Source organism: Leguminivora glycinivorella, chromosome 9 (genome assembly GCF_023078275.1).
Source record: "Leguminivora glycinivorella isolate SPB_JAAS2020 chromosome 9, LegGlyc_1.1, whole genome shotgun sequence".
In the NCBI taxonomy this organism is placed as follows: Eukaryota; Metazoa; Arthropoda; class Insecta; order Lepidoptera; family Tortricidae; genus Leguminivora; species Leguminivora glycinivorella.
The window spans coordinates 16,109,939-16,126,294 of record NC_062979.1 but is presented as its reverse complement, the minus strand read 5'-3'; the positions used below and the strand labels follow the sequence as shown (position 1 = coordinate 16,126,294).

Below are 16,356 nucleotides of genomic sequence, written 5' to 3'. Positions count from 1 at the left end.
TATACATAGTAAACAATTCTAGGTAATAAGTTAATAACCACAGAAAAATAATCAATTCGACTTATTGTTATTGCAAGGATGATGTTTTGACAGTATTATAAAAATATACACATATGAATTAACTTTAAACTTCCTCATTGCAAATAACCATTTGAATTGCACAAATGTTTACCTTTAGAGACCAAATAGTTGCTGAATACATTATATGTATAACTAATCTCACAAGTCTCAGGAACTGTGTGATAAATAAAAGCGTGGACTGAATAGACTGAGAGCCCAAGGTCGCCAGACCTTCCTCAAATTCTCAAGGCTGAAATTTCTAACAACGTGCTCTGTAAACACATACATAAAAATCAGCCTTGAGAATTTAAGGAAAGTTAGCGCTTTTTTTTACCTTTAGCACTTGATAGCAAAAAAATGGCCGTCGGGCCGAACTAGAAAATATGCAGACATTAAACGTCGATACGAACTCTAGATTATCCCAAAGTTTCATCCTTGGGAATTTGAGGAAGGTCTGGCGGCCTTGAGCTCTCAGTCTATTCAGTCCACACTTTTATTAAGTCTAGAATAAAGATAATAAGTGAGTAGTGACAAGAACTGAGAACTTAAGGTTTGATGGTAGACGGTTTGGATATACGTGGAAACAATCAGTGAAAGAAGACTGAAACAGTGTATAAGGGAGAAGTAGAAGCCGGATTTGGAGAAGGTAGACCTCAGCTGACTTTCTCTGGTCAAGGTCACCTTAAACCGGCGTGCGTATACTTATGAGGAATATTAAGGTCACAGGAGCGAAAGAGGTATGTCAGGATCACGATCGTACAAGTGGAAATCCGTGGTCTCTGCTTTCGCCTTCGAGAGACAGGCGTGACTATATCTAAGTTGATGTTATAGTTACCAGCAGCTGTTTCTTGATGAGAATCTCGAAGTTTCCTTTAGACAGCACAAGATAGTTGGGCTGGAGACCCATTCTCTTGATGTTACTCTGTCTCACTCTAACTGTATGCACATAACAAGAGTACATACATACTCTTACGTTTAAGTAGGTAATGTCATAGTTACCAGCAGCAGTTTCTTGATGAGAATCTCGAAGTTTCCCTTAGAGAGCACGAGGTATTCCTGCTTGTTGGGCTCGAGCCCCATTCTCTTGATGTTCGCGATGGATCAGAACACTTCTCTGGAACAGGTGGTTGCATCCACACCGTGTACGTTGTATCATTGCGATCTTCGGGGAACAGGCGGGACTACATCTAAGTTGATGTTATAGTTACCAGCAGCAGTTTCTTGATGAGAATCTCGAAGTTTCCTTTAGACAGCACGAGGTATTCCAGCTTGTTGGGCTCGAGCCCCATTCTCTTGATGTTTGCGATGGATGAGAAGACCTCTCTAGAACAGGTGGTTGCGTCCACACCGTGCACGCTGTAGTACTCATTGCGGTCGAATATACGCACTGTTGTTGGCGGTTTCTGAAAAAAGAAGGCAAAGGTATGTTTGTTTTAGAAGTCCCAATCAACATAGATTTAGGCATTTGTTCCTGCATATTTTGACTAAGGTATAAAGTTTGTGAAGTAAGGATTAGGAGGAAGTAAATATTGCGCAACTCAAGTGGGAATGGGCCGGTCATATTTGTCGCAGAGATGACGATCGATGCGGCTGGCAAGTATTACTGTGGAGACCTAGACTGGGAAGCTGAGGTGACGGGAAACCACGAGCCAGATGGTCGAACGATATCAAAAAGACGGCAGGGCCGACCTGGCACAGAAAGAACCGCCGCTTATAGAACAGAATGGAAATCCATGAAAGAGGCATATGTTCAGCAGTGGACGCATATATACTGAGAAGAGAAGAGAAGTAAGGATATTCAGGACGAGTAGAGTATATGAGCCTGGCTCAGCATGATGAGATCTGGCATGGAACACCATGGTATCCGATCTTTATTCAGATAGCACATTCTTAAATCCGCAACGCAGGCTTCGTAAGGTGAACACAAACTCGTTATTAACTACAAGCTTCGTCAAAAACCAAAACACCTAAAACCGCAACATTCATCGTAACTGAGACCTACTTTTTTATAGCGCGAGCCATATGGAACTATATGATCTCGATTTTGATGGAACAGACAAACAGGAAAGATGTCAATATCCTTGAAATTTTGCTCAAAGACCGCACAAAAGATATAAAACCATGACAAATAATCTCGTCACATTTTTCTGCAGAACTCAAAGTGTGTCAAGAACACTTTCCTGTACAAATCCTTGGAAGAGACCTACATTCAGCATATAAATAACAGTATCTAAGTGTGTTGACGGCATTATGTTACTTATCAGATTTATTACGTCTGAGAAAAGGAGGAAAAACAAAGTAATCAGTTCAGATTTTTTATTAGGTCATATTCATATTGAGGGAGATGTATAAAAGTTTGAAATCGATACGAGTTACAGTCGAGTTCATAAATGTGTGTACATTTCTTCACCTAAACTCGTTGCAGTAAGGTGAAAAAATGTACACGTCAAAAAGACCCCGTCGTTTTTGCGTCAAGGGTTAATAAAATGGTTGCTCTTGGCTTGGCAGTTACGACCTGTCTGTAACATATCGAGTGTCAATCATAGAATCAAAGTTTTGTTCAATCCATTTATTCCAGCTCTCATAAATCGACTTGTCTTTAGATACTAGAGAAGAATCATCTACGGATTCTACAAATATTAAGCAACTAGCTTTTGCCCGCTCGCGTTAGAAAGAGACAAAAAGTAGCTTATGTCGCTCTCCATCCCTTCAACTATCTCCGCTTAAAAAATCACGTCGATTCGTCGCTCCGTTTTGCCATGAAAGACAGACAAACAAACAGACACAGACACTTTCCCATTTATAATATTAGTATGGATATGGATTTGAGGCGATAATGTCCTTATTGTGTGACATTGCTTACACAAATTGAATCATATCGCAGTGTGATATACTTGAAAGTTGATATCATAGTAAGAGCTGTATGTATGAAAATGTGTTGAAAGCTTTAACAAGAAAAAGCTTTAAAAAAACTAACTCCTGGCTATTATGAGGAAAATATATGTATATTTAATAAGCATTTTTATTGTTGTTTGAGGCATATCAATATATCCGTAGAATCAAGCTTCACTTGAACTGAAACTTGAACTCTTTCAATGTTATTATGCTTATCTGATAAAATAATTGTTGAAAACAATAATATTTAGCCAGAAACTTCTACGAGGCTTAACGAATTACGTATAAAGGTGCTCCTGCACTGGCAGCCTGGCACTGATATAACCACACGTAACTGCCAGTGTGTAGGGGCACTATTACTGTAAAAGGTATTATGTTCAGTGTTCGGACACGTCCCATCTAATCACTAATTTGAGACGAGCATTTCTTTTTTTTTTGTTATTTCTTTTATTTTGATTGTTTTAGGGAATTTTGGTCAATTGTATTCAGAATCGAGTACTTTCAATCTCACTGGGAGACAAAAAGTGTCCCAGAATTTCCATACATTTTTGTTACATTCCTCTTTTGTTACCCCATACAATATGTACGGAAAATGGTAACAAAATAAGAAAAAATCGTATGGGACAATTTTTTAACTACCTAGGATTGAAACAGCTAGTAATTCTGAGTAGAAATAGCACATTTATTTTTCAAAAATATCACATTCATAAAAGTGGCAAATAAAAGAAATGCTCACGTAATAAACTTTGTTTCACCGTACTTAAGTATAGTTAATGCGTTAATTTTGGATTTTAGTAAGTAACATTTAAACATTTTACCCTTTTGGGGGAGCTTTTCACTTTTCCCATGATATCCTAAGGCTCCTAACGCTATCGAAAACTCATGGTAACCCACACTAGGCCAAATGCAAGCTAAAACTAAAAAAAAAATTTTTTTTTTTTGCTCTGGCCCAGGCGCTTAGAGACGAAAAATTAAGCTTGGAGTCAACTTGAAAAAAAAGGCCTAATAAAAATAATAGTTATTGGTTATACAAGGGGGCAAAGTTGTATTTTAACGCCGAGTGTGGAATTGAAAAACGAGCAAGTGAAAGGATTCTATAGTTGAACCACGAGCGAAGCGAGTGGTTCGAGAATAGAATCCTGAACTTGCGAGTTTTTTAACACACGAGAAGTAAAATACAAGTTAATTTTACTTTATTCAAGGTCAAATTACTTTACCCACTAGTGGATAAAATGCGTTTTTACCCGCTGGTATTAAAGGACAAAACACGTGTTTCCGAGCTAGTGATGGGAAAATATATTGTTTTGTTGTTGTTCTAAACTATATACGATAGGTGCCGGATTCCAAGAAGACAAGCGATAATATAGGTCGTCAAACCGCGGTGTGATAAGACGTGATGTGTAAAAGCTTGAGAGGGGTCATATGTGTGTAGAATCGTCAATTTGTATGTAAGGTACAGCGGGACAAATCTCGACTGGGGAACAATTGTAGTGATGTTGAGTTCTACATGTATCCACTGAACAGGCCTACCATATATAACCGGTGGACGCTATTTAAAAATGCAAACATTGTAAAACATACAAAAAATGGACCAGTTATAGTCAGCTTGAAGTCAGTAGATAGGCATCCGATCCGACTAATCTCTAAGGCCGGAGTCTAAATCTGCATACGCCCTTATTACTTATAGAAATTTTATTGCACACTGTAAAATTACAAAATAAGGGGCTAATCATTGGGATTGGGATCTTTGCAATGGGATGAAGTATCTCCCAACAAAGTGAGTGACTGTCAGGGTAGCACATCTACTAGACTAATCAAACCCCAAGAATAAAATTTTTCCTCTACAATAAGAAAATGTATGTAGAGTAGCTCTTTCTATTTACATACATAGCACGAGGCAGGTACTTTATTAGGTCGCCATCAAATAAATCGTTAGAAATGACACCTTAGTCTATTAGCCTAGCTAAGCATTGTTTACAAACACATTACATAATTACGTACAGTATGTAATAAAAAACAGAAACCCACGCTACCTCATTGATAAAATATAAGATGAAGTCATGTCACTGAATCACTCTTACCAATAACTAGGCGAAAATCACCAATATAAATAGTGATTGCTCATTTGTCAACCGTTTGGCTGAATACTTGAGTAGCTTCTTGTTTTTTGAGTTTGCATCTTCGCTGATATTACAAACGCTAACCAACTGCCTGCCTCAGAACAGTGGCGAGTTTTCGCTTTCTTTGATCTGTGGTCAGGATAAGTTTTGTCCAGCTGTTGAACTAATTTTTCATGCAAAAAACGTACCTATTAATCCCCTGTAAAATTAATAACGCATGGATGCATGGGTATATTCAATACCTGTTCAATGCTGTGAGTGCTTAGAAACTATTTTTTTTATATATTTGTGCTGAATTTATTTATTTCAGGAATTAAATCTCTTAGGGCCACTTGCACCAACGAAAATGCAGGGTTAACCCACCATTTTATATGGAATTTGACAGATGTCAGCCCACTAACCCTGAGTTAAGTGGTTTGGTGCAAGTGGGCCTTAAAACTCTACTACTGTCCCGAATAAAAATGGGCATACACAATCCATCAGAAGATGGTGCAAACAACAAATGCAGTCGCTGGTCCTGCAATGACTCACAGCCAAAGAGACGTCCGTCGACCAAAATGTAAAAGTCCCTACATATTGACAGTCAAGACGGGCGGAAAAGACTAGCGGGAACTCGAGAGGTCACGACTGACTGGTGGACAGAAGACCTCGTTCGTTCGCTCGCGTGCCATCAAGAATAGCCAGATCCGATTCGCAGAAAACGTTATGATGACAGAGCAAGGGTTATCGAATAATTTATACTATAATATAATACTAATTAATACGGCCATATATTGACTGCGAACGAGCAGGCAATGTCAGTGTGCGGACAAACGAGAACAAGAGAGGTCCAATTATTTCAAGTGTCTCCATTTTGATTTTTGAGGGCGCCGACTCGTCGTTACACAGGTAAGGAACCCCTGACTAGGGGTATTTAAAATAATTCATTTCAGTTTGAAATTTTTGTTTGCAAAAAATAAAGAAAAATCCGTTAAACAAATCAAGAAAATTTAAATGTCATTTCAGTATGTGGGATTTAAAAACAAAGCTTGTTCTTGAGTAGAGTACCTATGTTTAAATTTAATATGTATGTAGATACCTACTTGGTAATATTTTATACGTCTCACTTTAGGTATTACGCGTCGTAGTTTATCTTCTCTTATTTAATAGTTATTTGTTATACAAGGGGGCAGTTGTATTTTAACGCAGAGTGTGGAATTGAAAAACGAGCAAGTGAAAGGATTCTATAGTTGAACCACGAGCGAAGCGAGTAGTTCGAGAATAAAATCATGAACTTGCGAGTTTTTCAATTCCACACTCGGCGTTAAAATACAACTTTGCACCCGAGTGTAACACAAAACTTTTCCCCTCACTATAGCGAGGAAACTACAACGCAAAAAATGCGTTTATCACTGCTTCCAGTAGTTCCACAGGTGGTAAATCATCTTTATTACTAGATTCACCTACCTTTATCAATTTTAAAGCAGTTAATTTGACTTTATTCAAGGTCAAATTACTTTACCCACTAGTGGATAAAATGCGTTTTTACCCGCTGGTATTAAAGGACAAAACACGTGTTTCCGAGCTAGTGAGGGGAAAATTATAAATTTACTTTATCCAATATTATATGTATGTAGTATACTTAGTATGGTTCTAAATATTCATGGTTTATAATCTATTGAAAATATTTCAACTTGTGCTGTCTTAAAGTAGTCACACTACTATGTATATAAATTAAAACCGAAATAAACTTAACTTGTGTGTGTTATAATTTAACTTGTGTTCATTAGAATTGATTTAGCAGCGCCATCTCTCGAGCTGTGGAAACCAACCTGAGTTTGGTTTACACGGGGGGCAAGAACCATACCGTTCTGCCCTAGGGGTGGACAGAGGGCGCTACGAGTCCTTGTATAGATTACTCATATGAGAGATAATTTCGACCTCGACAGCTGTGACCTGGGTGGCCGAGCGGATTAAGAGGCATTTCCCGCGATTGGAAAGTACGCTGGTTCGTTTCCAGCCTCAGGCACCAGAGGACTTGGTCACTTTTTCTTTCATATGTGTAATTTATTTCGGTTTTAATTCATGGTCATATTTTTTTTAATCATTTATGTATTTTTTTTTATTTGTGAACCCCTTATGTGCAATAAGTTATAAACTGTAGAATAGATGTTCAGTGGACCGACTTGAAAACTCCTCATTAATTTTTAATTTAATTACCTATTTTAGAAACATGACATAAATTACTATTCGAAGTTCGAAGAATGGAACTTATTGTATCGTATAATGTATACCTATATATATACGATATAATTATGTATTATAAAATACTAGCTTTTGCCCGCGGCTTTGCTCGCGTTAGAAAGAGACAAAAAGTAGCCTATGTCACTGTCCACCCTTTCAACTATTTCCATTCAAAAAATCACGTCAATTCGTCGCTCCGTTTTGCCGTGAAAGACAGACATATAAACAGACACACACACTTTCCCATTTATAATATTAGTATGGATACTATGTTTATGTGCTTTCATGATAAGAAATCCGAAATGTTAATGTCCAATATATAAATGTTGTCCTTGATTGTTTCCGTGCGTAGTCTTCCACTGATTCGTGTGGCCATGCTGACATTTTAGTGCAACTTACAAACCAAAATTCCGAAAGACATCACCAATACTAACTGTTATTTTAAATTCCTTCTAAATTAAATTCCTTGGACCTGGCTTTCATGACATACTGACCAAGATTTTTTTTTTAAATTACAGTTGGCGAATCGAAACAACACAATGAGGACTTTAATCCTCTTCGCGGCCATAGCGGCGCTGGCCTGGGCCAGACCAGAAACATACAAGGAAACCGAAGAGTTCCAATACTCCAGAAGCTCTTCAGATGAAGGAAGCAAATCCGGCTACTATGGTGCTCAAAGAGGTAACGTGGCAGGCAACTACGAAAAAGCACACAACATGGATTCTCTAGCCCAGCACCAAATGAGTGGAGCCATAAACCAAGTTCAAGGAGAACTAGGCGATGCTTCGAAAACTAGAGCTGGAAGCGTCTACACGGCTGCTAACACGGCAGGAGTCTATGGATCAGGCTATCACGATCGGACCAATCTTCAAGGAAGGAACTTTGGAGAAAGCTCATCTTCTGACAGCTCCCATTCTTCCTTGTCGTCGGCTTATAACCAGCACGCAAACTCTGACTGGAGAAGCCAATCTCAGCACAGCGGATACGGTGCATCAAGTCAGTTAGGTCAATCGTCACTGCATTCTGGAAATCTGCATGCCGCGGATGCCACTGGCTACGAATCTAATATTGGAAGCAACAGTCGTAGCTCTGGTTATCATTCAGCTTCTGGGTATCAATCTCACTCGGGATATAATTCCCAAAATTATGACCAAAGTCAGTTGCAGTCCGGAAGCTTACAAGCCCATGGAATCGGTGATCAAACTCGTCGTTATACCATAGTAACACCAGTACGGATCGTAGCAAGACCTGGAGCTCAAATAGCGATCCCTGTTTATGGAGAAGCTGGTTATGATGCTCACAGAGCTGCCTCATCCTTCGACCAAAGTTCTAGCAACAGGTATACCTCGCACACTGCAGCTTCTTCATTCGATCAAAATGCGATTAATAGCGAAGCTGAAGTTTTGGCTAACAACCAGCAGCATATCGGTTCCGTTCCAGCGCCTACTGGAAAGCATTACTCTTCCTCGTACAACTACCAAAAAGCTTGGGAAAGGCATAGTGAAACCACCGATGCACCAGTTACAGTTGCGCCTGTAGTTAACCCATTGTCTGTAAATAGTGAATTATATGAAGACGCTCAAGGCGCTAGTGCCAATGTGTACAATTCTGCCAATAGACACAACAGCTACTCGGGAATATCAGGATCAAGTCAATCGAGCCACCAAGCACAAGCAGATTATAGAGCCCAGCACAATTCCCACAGTGCTCAATCCAACACTAACTCAAATGCGTACACGCAAGGAGCTTACGGCAGCCACTCTGGACTCGCGCCTCTTGTAGATGGTCAGCCTAAAAACTACCAATCCTCTTATTCCTATCACAAGTCATGGGAAAAACAGGGAGATCCCTACGTAATCTACCCAGGGTCAACTGGAGAAGCTTCACAAAGAATTGTTTCCGGTACTAAAAACAGTGCTTCATCGCAACGTTATGGTTCCCAGCAAGATTACACTCATGGAAGTGCTGTAGATTGCGATAGTCTGTGCAGATACCGTCGTTCTACACGCTCTGCCAATTACTACCATGACCTCGGACAACAGGCGCAAACAGCTTGGGATCAAAGCGTTTCTCAACAGACTCAAGATTTTTACCAGCAACAAAGCCAGTCTGCACACCTAGAAGACCTAGGACAACAAACACAAAATCTCGAGGATTTCAGTCAAAACAGCCAGTCAGCTAAACTTGAAGACCTAGGGCAACAAACACAGAACCTTGAAGATTTCAGTCAACACAGCCAGTCAGCTAAGCTTGAAGACTTAGGGCAGCAGACACAAGAACTCAAAGATTTCGGTCAACACAGCAAGCCAGCTAAACTTGAAGACCTAGGGCAGCAGACACAAAAACTCGAAGATTTTGGTCAACAAACGCAACAATCGTGGGGTAACTTTCAACAGCAGGCCCAATCCGAGAAACTTGAAGACCTAGGGCAACAGACTCAAAACCTTGATAACCTTAGTCAGCAAACACAACAATCTTGGAGTAACAATCAACAGCAGAGACAATCTCAAAATCTGGAAGATTTTGGACAGCAAACACAGGGTAAGTGGCATGAGTCAAATCATAAATTTGAAAGTAATTTAGATGACCTTGGCCAACAGACACAACAATCGTGGAGTAATATTGAACAACAAGCCAGTCGTCAAAACCTAGATAATTTTAACCATCAAACACAGAGCCATCAATCTGAACAATCTTTCGGAAATTTTGATAATTTTGGGCAACAAACACAAGATAAGTGGGATAGTCTAGGTCACCAAACACAACAAGCTGAAGACTTTGGGCAACAGGCTCATAGTAATTGGGATGATTTAGATCAATTGGGACAACAAGTACAAACTCAATGGCATGACATAAATACAATAAATAAAACAAAGCACACAGACACAAACACAGAACATCAAACTCAAATTGGAAGTGTTAATGAGTTAAAACCTAACAGAGAACATGCTGGAAACACACAAATCACCTCCCATAAAGAACGCCCCGGTGCTAACAACCCTGCCGATCTTGAATTTTGGGGTCTCACCAATAATCAAAAGCATGAAAACAATCATTACCACAATCAACACAGTTATAATAATCATAATTCTTATTCAAATTCACAGAGTCATGGCGTTAGTTGGGGACAACATGTCAATAACAATAACGCGCAATCATCTCACAATAACCCCTTGCAAAGTATATGGGACAAACTAGACAATATGGAAGAGCAATCTGAGCATTCATCAAAAGAAGATCAGCAACATACTGAGTATCAAAATTCACAACACTCATATGGACAGGAAAGTACATATCAACAGGGAAGCAATTGGGAAAGTAGCAATAGTTCACACCATTGGAATCAAGAACAAACACACGGTTCAGGATACCAGCCTTCTATTATATTTAATAGTACAATCGATAAACCAAAGAACGACAAATTACCTAAAGAAGTTGTACCTGAAAAACCCAAAGATGACAAAGATGATGAAACACCTGAGGAACCTGAACCAGAGGAAGTTGGCCGCGGAGATATCGGAGCTGAAGGCACTTCGAAACCCACCCCAAAAACGGTTCAGAATTCTCAAACGTACACAACCCACTTAAAGCCAGAAAAGAGTCCTGAAGAAATAGAAGCATTAAGCTTATCTAGAGGCACTGAGAAATATACAACTGAATCAGATTCACTAAGTGTTTTAAGCATAAGTCAACAAAAGTGGCTTGAAGAACAACGGCAAAGAGCTACACAAGAATTACACCAGATAAGTGGTTCAAAATCAACAACAACAAGTACCACTACGCCACGTTCATCAACACCCAATCATAGTCATTCTGGTGGTCAGTTTTTGGGACAGCCAGAGGAAATTGAGGAGCATAAAATACAACAATCTGAAGATAAACATAAAGATGATTACAATTTACAACAACATCAACAACACCAGGTCCAACAGTTCCAGAATGTAAACCAGCACAACCAAAACAGTAATCAGCACACCCAAAACTACGACCAACAAAATACAGAACAGCAGTTCCAAGATTTTGGGCAACAAACCCAAGATTTAAATCAACAAAATCTACAAGAGTTTACTAATTTAAGTCAACAGAGCCAGAACTTTGACCAACAAAACACAGAAGACTTTGGACAGCAACCTCAAGATTTAAGTCAGCAAAGTCTTCAACAGTTTCACCATTCAAGTCAGCACACTCAAAAACATGACCAACAAAATACTGAACAACAATTTGAAGACTTTGGTCAACAAACACAAGATTTAAGCAAACAAAATCTACAAAACTTTGTTAATTTAGGTCAACAAAGCCAAACTTTTGACCAACAAAACACAGAAGATTTTGGACAGCAAACTCAAGATTTAAGTCAGCAAAATCTTCAACAGTTTCACCATTCAGGTCAGCACACCCAAACACGTGACCACCAAAATACTGAACAACAATTTGAAGACTTTGGTCAACAAACCCAAGATTTAAGCCAACAAAATTTACAAGACTTTGCTAATTTAGGTCAACAAAGCCAAACCTTTGACCAACAAAACACAGACGACTTCGGACAACAAACTCAAGATTTAGACCAACAAAATTTACAACAGTTCTCCAATTTTGAACAACACCGTCAAAGCTCATATAGTCATGAGGCTAGGGAGTTTGCAAGTCATTCAAACCCGCAGGTAGTTCAGGAAACGAAGATCACTCCTGTCAGTGAGCATGGTTCCCAAACTAATCCTAAACAAGAAGTCGAAATTGTATCGCCCTCAGTGACAACAGAAAAGCCCGGATTTTGGAAATCAGTGGGCAACAAATTCACCAGTGCTAAAGACTCTGTTGCTTCATGGTTTAAAAGAAGTTGATTTGGTATTTACCACTATGTATTAATTTAAGTGGGAGTTAATATTTAAATTAAATTAAAACTAGTCATAATGCTTAAATTGCTAGAACAATAAATTGCTATAAATAATTAAGTCATTGTTTTATTACATGATAATCAAATCAGGTCTGACCTTACCGAACTTGAACTTTCTTTAAAAATGAGATAACTGTTTATCATGTTCAAGCATTATTCTGGAAGCAGTGACGCTGTTTAAAAGAAACAGTTAAGTTAGATAAGCACAACAATAATATTATTATGTACTTACTTAGTTGTATGGCATCCAGAATAGGAATTTCTTTGTTCTATGTTTGCCTGGCAATCGTAGAGTGTACTGCTACATTTATACACTTTTGTAATGTGAACAAAAGTATCAGAAATCTGAACATGTTTTAATGCTCCTTTATCTCATGTTAGATCAACAATACTCAAAAACTTATATTTTAATCAATTTTAAACAGGTTTAGGACATCCCATTCCTCATTTTGGTAAATGTGCGTAAAAACACCCTTTCTAGACTTTAAAGCCAGAAACAAATAATATATTTAAACATAAGGTCAGTTGGGGTAATAGTAACTACGGGGCAATTGTAGCTAATCGAAATAATTATCTTCCATATTTTATATCATTTACTGTAGTTCCATATATGTCCAGATAGTGTATAAGCTCTTTCATCATTTCACCGTAGATGGTGTTGATAGTCCTAATGATCTCTGATCTACACGACCATGAAGTTTTCGACGAAATTGGTAGTATGCGCGTGAGAGACAGCCTCTCAAACATTCCATAAAAAATATGGTTTTAATGTGATTTAACATTTTTTTTTACAGTTAGTTGCATATTTATAAACTTTTTTATGTTTGTATGTCCTTCAATCTTCTGATTTTCATGTTTTAATAGTATTTAAGCGATAGTTTAAATTGCCCCCCTTAAATTGCGATGGAGGCTAATTTCGACTATTTGGTAGTTTTAATTGCCCCGCCCCCGCCATATTTTATATGAAAATCAACAACACTAGTGATGTACTCGATTCGAGGTTTTGTATCGATATTAATACCTATCATTTAGTGACTGGCTCTGGAAAGAGCTAAAAGTATATTTTATTGAACGTCATTGTGTATTATCGATCATTTTAAGCATTTAGTCCCTTATTGGTCTGATTATGAACAGAGAATAAGGTGTGCGCGGGTACACGGTATGCACCTATAGACACAGTATCGACAGATTTCTAATAGGCACGATTCCCATCACTACTTAGTATGGAGACCAGTTTTAAATACCTCGCTGACATCTTGTAAGTTTTTTTTACACAAACCGACAGACCTACATAAAAATGAGTGTTTGAGTTAGGTTCCTTACGTTTTGACAAACCATATGATATCCGGTTTACCAGTGTAATTTCACCGTAATGAAACTTATTATCAATTGTTGGAATTTCCCCTCGGCAGGGTAGTTATAACTATTTCTGCCATCTCATATAGAAATCGTATTTTAAAGTATACGGAATCTTTATTTTTGGATGAGAGACAGATGAAATAAAACCTAGATAACTAATCTACAGTGTTAAGGCAATCAATTGTCAGTAAAATTACCGTTGATAGTAGGTTTAGGCAGTCAAAGTTGTACTTTATATTTTAGTAGTGGCAGTTCCCCCGCTTGACCTTACTATATTTTTAATTTAAAATTAGGTTTGGTTTTAAACCTTTTAAGCATGTTAATTTTTTGTAAATATTTTTTCTGTACCTAACTGAAATTGTGTGAATTTTATACAATTAGGCATTCTCTACCAGTCAACTTAACAGGGCAATAAGGACTATTTTATCAGAATTTCTGACTCCAATGACCTTACTGTACTTGAAGTATAAGAACACTTAAGGCACGGAGGGCAATGAATAATCAAAAACTGTGAAAGTACTGTCACCTGCAGTATTACCAGACCGATACAACCTTCAAGAAAAGAGTGTACACCCATATTAAATGCCAGCAACGCACCTGCAATCCTGCTGTTACAGGTGTTGATGGGCAGCAGAGATTGCTAACCATAAGGTGACCTGTCTGCTCATTCGGCTCCTATATCATAAAAAAGGTACTCACATCTGGTAATGCATTATAATATTAAAAAAGGTACTCACATCTGGTAATGCATTATAATATTTAATGAAGGCTTGCTGCTGCACCGAGTCTGAAACAAACAAATTATTGTCTAAAAAATCTTATTTCTTATAGGTAGGCTAGCAGGTTGTAAATCTTTTTATAAAGTCTTTTTCATACCATGTCATATAAACAAAATAAAAAATAAAATCCATACCATACTTGTGCATGAATCAAATAGTTTCACCGATATATTATTTGAATGTGAAGTACAAATTAAGCTTTATGAAAATAACTACAGAGAATATAGCATGGAATGTGATCAGTCAAAATTTGTGATGTATCATGATCAAGATGTTTACATAATGTCACAACACATTGTTCATTTATTCAATATGGCAGCCTCGTGGGCCTTTGCCAATGACAAGTGTATTACGTAGATATAAAAAACACCAATGTGTGCATGTAAGTGATTAGGCCTTCACGTTGCACTGGAGGATAGCTGGAGCAGCAGTACAAAGCATGATGGCGGCCGGGACCACAAACTGCCGAGTGATGTCCGTAGAATTGGATATTCGCATCTCCAAACGAATTTTTCATCAACTGCACCCTTTGCGTATGCTATTTACTGCATAATATCCTATCAAACTTATACATTAAACAGCAGAATGCAAAAATAAAAAATACATAATATATTTGGAGAACGATTCGCCATGTTCCATGGATCAATCGAAAAGTCCAACACATTGTTATAGTGTTTGACTGTTTATTAAAAAGAAACCATTTTAAAGGTTCAGTTTCTATTTCATTTCTGCAAACAAATTAGGCAGCATTAAACTGCTAACAATAAAGAATATGAAGTTGGAAAATCTGTTCAGTTCTCTCTAAAATATCCTACAGCTCTTATTATGCAAATCCTCTCTTACCTAGATTTAGTGCATGAATCGGTTGCGTTGATGACATTGTTGTGTTATTAATTAGATACTAGAACGTAGAGAGTTACTCTAATTACAATGTTTATTTAGTAAACTAGTTATTTCATGCGAAATAAATGCAAAATTTAATCTTAACTTCTAAGACACAATGATAACTGACATTTCGTTTTGTCGGCTGTCAAAACTGGCGCGCTAAGTTTATGTTTTTGTTTTTGGTTTTTAACCGTGGTTTTTAATTATATCAACGCAATTTTAGCCAATAGCAGACCCAGCATTGAGGCGTTGCGTCCTAACATTAAAAATGATGTATTGAATTAATTTGTTTTATTTCACTATGTTGATTACTTTCATAGAAAACAAACAGTAATTATAAATTGTACAATGAAAACTAAATCAACCTAAAGTTAATCCTTTTAAATAATTATTTATTCTTTACTGCACGAAAGTGTTTATAAAGTTAAAAAATGCCTCAATTTACCCAACTACGCCAACTACCAACAAAAAAGAGGATTGTGAAATCGTCTGTTCGGATACACGTGCACTAAATCGTTTCTATATAGCTATTATTTTATCACAATATTCGAGTTCACAATAAATAAAATCGTTTATTCAGTATCATAGTAAGTTTAATTTTTTTAGAGATGGAACCTCTTTTTAAGTAACACTAACAGTTACAGTTTGTATCAAGAGTCACCGCTCTTCCTTAGTTTCTAAATGAATGACAACAAATTGTTACAGAATAAACTTAAGAAATAATGTTATTTCGTCAAATAGACAATATTTATGTCGTATACTTGTGTGTGTATGTTTTTTTTTATAGAGGTAGAAAAATACATTTGCGTATTTGCTTGCGCCCGGTATGTCGGACTCAGATGTTCAATACCGACTAAAAAACCTCCGTGTGTGTGTGTGTGTGTGTGTGTGTGTGTGTGTGTGTGTGTGTGTGTGTGTGTGTGTGTATGTGTGTGTGTGTGTGTGCTGATGAATTTCGTTCTTATATAAAAAAAACTATGCATCTAATCTAATTTTTTTTTTTATACCACGTCGGTGGCAAACAGGTATACGGCCCGCCTGATGGAAAGCGGTCACCGCAACCTATGGACGCCCGCAACTCAAGAGGTGTCACGTGCGCGTTGCCGACCCATTAGAAACTTGTACCTACACTCCTTTTTTG

General features: G+C 37.7%; 2 protein-coding genes across 4 annotated transcripts in view; one reads left to right on the top strand and one right to left on the bottom strand.

Annotated features, from left to right (window-relative positions):
* The window catches only part of LOC125229760 (DNA mismatch repair protein Msh2), a 48,008-nt gene extending 32,533 nt beyond the window's left edge, over window positions 1-15,475 (bottom strand). Inside the window, exons 1-3 of one of the 2 annotated variants that reach the window (XM_048134697.1) lie at window positions 15,174-15,475; window positions 14,289-14,338; window positions 1,269-1,463 (exon numbers count right to left, since the gene is read on the bottom strand). In XM_048134697.1, the coding sequence (XP_047990654.1) occupies window positions 1,269-1,463; window positions 14,289-14,338; window positions 15,174-15,210 (282 nt within the window). In that variant the 5' untranslated portion in view covers window positions 15,211-15,475. Of the gene's footprint in view, window positions 1-1,059; window positions 1,192-1,268; window positions 1,464-14,288; window positions 14,339-15,173 lie in introns of those variants that run through there. The other variant, XM_048134698.1, reaches the window with a different exon arrangement.
* On the top strand, window positions 5,809-12,250 carry LOC125229759 (GATA zinc finger domain-containing protein 14-like). 2 transcript variants are annotated; one of them, XM_048134696.1, is made up of 3 exons: window positions 5,809-5,963; window positions 7,817-9,839; window positions 10,406-10,586. In XM_048134696.1, the coding sequence occupies exons 2-3, from the start codon at window positions 7,838-7,840 to the stop codon at window positions 10,417-10,419; spliced, it is 2,016 nt and encodes a 671-aa protein (XP_047990653.1). In that variant the 5' UTR covers window positions 5,809-5,963; window positions 7,817-7,837; the 3' UTR covers window positions 10,420-10,586. The 2 variants fall into 2 exon arrangements, with proteins under 2 accessions (XP_047990653.1, XP_047990651.1); XM_048134694.1 differs by having other exon boundaries at window positions 7,817-12,250.
* Window positions 15,476-16,356: the final 881 nt, after the last annotated feature.